At 39.4% G+C, this 6,548-nt stretch overlaps 1 protein-coding gene across 1 annotated transcript in view; it reads left to right on the plus strand.

The window, feature by feature from the left end:
- LOC106514408 (fibroblast growth factor 10) overlaps positions 1-6,548 on the plus strand; it is a 42,180-nt gene that overhangs the window by 32,001 nt on the left and 3,631 nt on the right. Inside the window, exon 4 of the mRNA XM_014003663.1 lies at positions 5,533-5,636. Within this exon, the coding sequence (XP_013859117.1) occupies positions 5,533-5,636 (104 nt within the window). The remainder of the gene's footprint in view (positions 1-5,532; positions 5,637-6,548) is intronic.

Here is a 6,548-nt window from a genome sequence, read left to right on the forward strand (position 1 = left end):
TATATATATATATATTTTACTGGTCACACTTTCAAACACTTGTAATGTAATTTTAAAACAACTTACATTAAATTATCCTTAACAATTTTACATGCATTTTACAGTACATAGATAAAATACTCTCAAACGCACAGCATGTGAGAGAATCCAACCACCATTTGTGAGTTGAAAGACTTTTCCTGCAGGATTGTTCAAATTTTAAGAAAAGAAAAAGATTTCTGTCAGCTTGATTCATGCTGGATGTTTCCATTTGGCTCATTAGTGCCCCTAGTGTTTAGACATAGAACTGCACCCAGCATCATCACTCTTGGGCAAAGGACAGATGAGTGACAGGACAGGGGCACTGCAGGGGGGCAATCATATTTCATCAGGGGCCAATGCCCCTGTGGCCCCACCCCTAAAACCACCCCTGCCTACTAGGAATAGAGAAGTACTGAGCTGAACGAGATGCCCGCAGCTTTGCAAGACAAATTTTGTTTAATTTGGAAGCCTTGACTTCATTCTCTTCCTCCGCTGCCGTTGCTAAATTAAAACGGTGCAGAAAATCGACATCATTACTCACAGCTCCTCCTTCTKTTTGTTGATTGGCCTGGTTGAAATCCTAATGAAGAAATTCACGTCAGTGGAAGAAATCCCAGACAGAGCAGAGAAGGGAGATTAAAATTGAGCAGAGTTGTGTAGGAAGCCAATGGCCAGACCAGAAAAACATTTATTGCCCTGATAAAACCTGTACCATTTAGAGGTTTCTTCACTAATGTACCAAATATTTAGCTTAATCCACCTGTTTCCTTTACCTTGTTTATTCATATTTGTGTTTATTTTATTTTATTGGATAGAGTTTTACCCAGAATTCACATTCATATGAAAGCAGCAGCAAACTGTGTTTACAGTTTTCCGTAATATTTCCTGATCCTGTTTACACTTACTCCCACTGGGCTTCTCTCTGTTACAGCTTCAAACAATCTGTGACTTGACACAATGCTTTTAGTTAATTGTTCTTTTGTGCCCTTTCCCAGTTTTTATGACATGTAATAAACATGTTGAAAACAAAGAAACAAGTCCAGATTGGAGAGTCAATTAAGTGTTTCATTTGTCCGTTGTGGTTTAGGCCGAAGATGTGATTAATGATTCATTTTTGACCACTCACTTCAACATGAAGATGCTATAAAAAACCATTTGTTTATAAACTCACATTGAGACTTACAATGTCTTAACATACAGTGTCTTCTTGAGCCGTTAGTAATTTCCATCATCTGTTTCTGTATTGCCTCCCCTAAAAAATATTAATAAGGTTCATGGATTGAATAATTGATGATATCAGGTGGGGATTGCATCATTGCTTCACACTAAAAATTTAGTGTTTTGTAATGTTCTCATGCGTCTGTCTTAGTCCTTTTCTGTATCCCACCCACAGTCAAAAGACAGACATGTTGGACTAATTAGTGATTTTGAAATGTTTGGTTTATTTCTCTCTCTGCCATTGGCTGTAAAGCCCACCTGGCTTTAGCCACCTGCAACCCTAAACAGAAATGAAGAAACAAGTCATGATGTAACTTTTTTGTTTTTTTAATTATACTTTTATATTTCGCTAATAAAAGTAGTTCTGAGTTCTAAAATGTATTTCTTAAAACTTTTTTTACTTTCCCCCGCCAGTGTTCTTTTAAAACGTGTTATTACTCTAATTTTTTATTACATTCTCAAAACATTATTACTTAATTTCATGATGAAGTAGTAATATCTTGTACTTTCAATGATTTAGTACAGGTTTTGATGAAATATTCAACTTAATTATATTGTATTCTGTTCTGATTTATATTTTAGGAATCATCCTAACCTTTTAGGAGTCAGTGATGTTTACTCCTCATTTTCTGCAAAAGCTCATGAAAAAAGTTAAACACATGTTTTTGTAATTTTGCTCTAATTAGAAAATTGATGCTACATTTGGATGACTGATTATTTTCCCTCCTTAGCAAAAGTTTAAGAGATTCTCCTAATACAGAATGGATGTATACACATAATGCTGGTTTATAGGCTGTTTGATAAAAAAGTTTGTTCTTGTTGTGAAGTCAGGCTGTAGTTTGATCCTACAGCCTGGTCAGTGTTGCAGTTTGACAAGCTAACACCGTTTTTAGTTTGTTGTTATGAAAAGTTAAACCGCTGTCCTCCTGGTACTCAAACAACATAAATCCAAACTGAAACAGAGAGAAACAAATCAAATCGTAAAATTGATTACAATACAATAAATTGTTATTGGCACCTTGGATCTAGCAGCAGTATTAAAAGAATGTGTGCATGGTACTGTGTTGACCACTAAAACCATTTGGGTTAGTCTGTCACACAAGATCCTACTCTGTTTTTGGTCTTCTTACCRTAAACTATGCAGCCGCAATCTAAACCTTTTGTTGCAGCCGGGCAGACAGGCAGCTTCTGGTTGCTGGTAAAGGTAAAAGGTTCCCTGAGCTTTTGGGTTTTGACAAACCACATCAAACAGGAGGAGGGAACAAGCTGTTTGAACAGGTGGACCAGCCTTTAGCGGGCACAGACAGATCTTATTTTATATGGATCACAGCTCAGAAATGTCAGCTGTGGAGCAGCAAGATGGAACATTTTGGACCTGACAGATCAGTGCTGTGCTGCAGTGAGTAATGGACATACAGTGTGAGAGCATTATGCACCGAGAGAAAGAGAGAAAAAGAAAAAACAACCTTGAAGTTGAGGAGATGAAGAACCCTTTTTGACCAAACGAGGAATCTGAGGGGACAGATAAGTGCTTCAACAACATGCAGCATAAAAAAATGAGAAGCGTTGCCAAAAGCGATTTAAATATGACATAAATAAACACACACTCATAGAGAAAGTGCCACTGCTTAACATCAAGCTAAACGTCTGAGTGCATAAACAGCCTCTCAGTTCTGCTGCAAAGCAACGAGAAAACATTCATCAGASGGAACACAGTTACAGAGAAAAATGTAAAAATGTCTGATTGAAAATATAGATTATTTTTCATTTTTACAACATTCAAAACTGAAATAAATTACAGATATTCCACCATCTTTATCCATTTCCATCTATTTCTGCAAATAGACCCTTTCCTGCTGGACACATGTACTTTTCCTTTCCAGGCCCTGATAGTTTTATGGCTTAGTGTACTGACTTATGGTTGACAGAAGAAAGGGCCAGTGACCACAACGTAAACCAGTAATTGGTTCACCTTGAAAACTGATATGGACACGTTGACCCCCTGCCAGTCTGGCAGCCAAGAAACTTCTCTCCATCCTGTGTGTTTGCTCGATGCCATGCTCGGGCTCCCGCGGTCAGAAAAATAAACATTAAACGCAAAGAAAACCCTCTTTTTTYCCCCCCAATTTTTCCTGGCTCACAACTTGGTCGCACGGCATGCAGCCCACAAGCTAACCAGCAAATAAACAGAGGGCAAGAGGCTGGTCTTAGGTCTGACTGTAACACCTTGAAGAAAAGACAGGTAGACCAGACCGAGGGTTTAACACATGTCCATCACAGGCCCACGTGGAGACAACYAGACATTCACACACTCTCTCACACCCAGAAACAATTTAGAGTTACCAGTGAACCTAACRTCCATGGTTTTGGTCYGCGGGAGGAAACCGGAGTGAAACACGCAAACTCCACACAGAAAGGCTGGGAAACTAACCTGTGGCTTTCTTGCTGAGAGACGATGGCATTATCCACTGCTTCACCATGATATTCCTGTTCATTTTTTCAAACCCAGACGGTCAAGGAAGTTGGCTGCCCATCATGAGCCTAGTTCTGCTGGAGGTTTCTTCCTGTTAAAGGGGCCATATCATGTAAAATCAATTTTTTTGAGTTTTATATCATGTTATAACGTTATCCTCTCATCGAAAACATGCCTAAAGTCTTACTTTGACTCATTCATGCATGTTTGAGAAATCCTGTAGTGTCCTGAGGCAGCAGGCAGGGGAGCAAAAACAACCGGTTGGGACTAGAACCGSCTTTTTGAGACTAGCTCCGCCTCTGGGCTGTGTCTCCAAGCCGAGCTTCCTCATCATGGAGCACACCTCCCCACCCCCCACCTCACACACCCCACCCATGACTCCTGCAGGTTCTCGTCAGTAACAAAGCAAACAACGGGTGAAAGTGAAACTGAAACTGAAACTGTCTGCTGAGCTCCTAACACTACTTCTCACTCCGTGAAGCTCTTTTCAGATTCAAAATACCTTTGAGGAAATGTATTTTCAGATGCCAAGTAAACTGCATCACAGCGTGTGCCCTTGAGCCTGGTTTATAGTTGACACGTTGAACACGGCGCGAGGGTGCGTGCGCCAAAAGTGACCGAATTGCACCGTCTGGCGCGTAGTTGTGCACCTCCGAATTCTTGTACCTCCTCAAAGACTGTGTGCACTGTGCACTATTCAAAYGGCTTGTTTGTTCATCAAGTTTTTGCTCTTCTATTTACAATATTTCATAAGTTATAAAGTGTTCTGTCACATGTCCTTTTGGAGAAAACTACAAYAACGTAAACACCAAGTTTAAACGCCTACACCGCCGGTGAGTGTGTGTGCCCTACACGAGTACCCACAGCACAACTATAACCAAGAATGATGGTTCTGCAGCGCCCTGAGACAACATTTGTAGTAACTTGGCACTATATAAATAAATTGAAATTGAACATAAGTCAAATATTAATTTGTCCTTATTTTCATGTTCTTCTTGAATACTTRTCTAACATTTATAAAATGTTTTTAGTTGGTAAAGGTTTTGGTTATGAGGGAGGAGATGTACAGTACTGACAAGTTTAGATTTGTAGGGTGATGTTCTGAGAACAAATGTTTTTTTTTCTTTTAATATAACACAAGGCTCCCATGAAGTTTATACTATTTCCACTAAATATTTCCTTTTGAGGTGTCATAACTGAAATGAGGTTCAGTGGAAGGACTGTGAACAATTACTATGTTACCTGTTGAAAATAGCATCAGACAAAAAAGCTGTTGCCATAAAATGAGAGCAATTTTAAAAACTTGCTAATGTGAAAGCTATTCTAAAAACATTTTTGTCTTTTCTTTTTAGATAGCTATTTTATGGCATAATAGAAGGAACAGCAAAAAGAAGTGCCTTAGATTGCACCACAAGTGCTACACCTAGATGCTCCCACAAAGAAATGACCATACAAATAAATATAAACAACTATGTAATTTAAATCTGGCAATGATGTAAAGTGCCCCCAAATTTTTTTGAAATTAGAGTTGTTTTGAGTCAATTTTTGCCCAATTCTGAATAACTGGTTCGTTTAAAGTGCTATCTACAACAGGTAAGACAATAATTGCTYGTAATCCTTCCACAGAACCTCACTTTAAAAATCTTAACAATCACCTTAAGGAGCCTTTAGAAACTGCCTGAGAACCTGTTTCAGAGAATAAAACGTCTGCAGAATCTGACACCAGCGAGATCTAAAGTGGAAACAGTTCATATAAAAGCAGCAACATCCGATGACAGAATTCACACGCAGGTTTGATGTGTTTGCYTTTGTGTTTCCAGGTATTTTGGAGATCAAATCAGTGGATGTGGGAGTGGTGGCCATCAGGGGCCTCGTCAGCAATCACTACCTGGCGATCAAGAAGAACGGTGTTGTGTACGGAGCGGTGAGTTATACCTTTATTGCAGCTTAACATTGACCTGCTAACGTGAGCCTCTTTATATTCATTGAAACACATTTGCAGAGAGTTAAATATAACTGACGGCTCTGTCAAAAAAAATAAGTGGCTCAAAGTTTGAAGAAAAGACTCACTATTCCAGAAACTGAAACCACAGTTTGTCATCTTTCCTACCTAGCTCTTCTTTCTCCGCTCCATTCAGAAAACAGGGGAAACACAATCCTTCAGATTTTCTATTCTGCTTCGCTCCCTCCAGGGAGAGCAGCATTTGTTTTGTCTGTTTTCTCTCTCCGTTTCRGGCCTTTTCTTCGTCTCATTCTCACATCCCTTTTTTCCTTCTTTCCTTCCTTTGAAAGACCGATGTCTCTCTGGAGCCACACAACAGATGAAATGACACACAGTTAGAGAAGAAAGATAAAAAAAGGAGGCATTTTGTTGCAGGGCCTGAAACTGAATTCCCATGACGTCTTCCGCCCCGGTGCAACACAAGCCGTAGTGGCACTGGTCGGTGAAGGGCCGCAGCGTTTGGTTACACTTGATGGCTTTACACAGTGACTTCTTTATCCAGTGGTAATCAATTGAAATCATTGTTTCATTACATTTCCAGATTGTCACAAAGGCTTATGATTACCATTGTTTTTGCAGTGAATGTTACCAACATTCATCGGAACAGCCACATGAAGGATATAGATGTTATTTGGACAGCTTTTATCATTTAGAGGGAAGATTTTCAAACCTTTTTCAATCAATTCAACCCACTGTCTTCACTTAGCACAATCGTGCTGGCATCATTATTTTTCATTAACATAATTTCACTGTAATTGAAGGGCAGCCTTCTCTCTCTCTCTCTCTCTCTCTCTCTCACACACACACACACACACACACACACACACACACACA

The sequence above is a fragment of the Austrofundulus limnaeus genome, unplaced genomic scaffold (assembly GCF_001266775.1).
Source record: "Austrofundulus limnaeus strain Quisiro unplaced genomic scaffold, Austrofundulus_limnaeus-1.0 Scaffold20, whole genome shotgun sequence".
Lineage (NCBI taxonomy): Eukaryota > Metazoa > Chordata > Actinopteri > Cyprinodontiformes > Rivulidae > Austrofundulus > Austrofundulus limnaeus.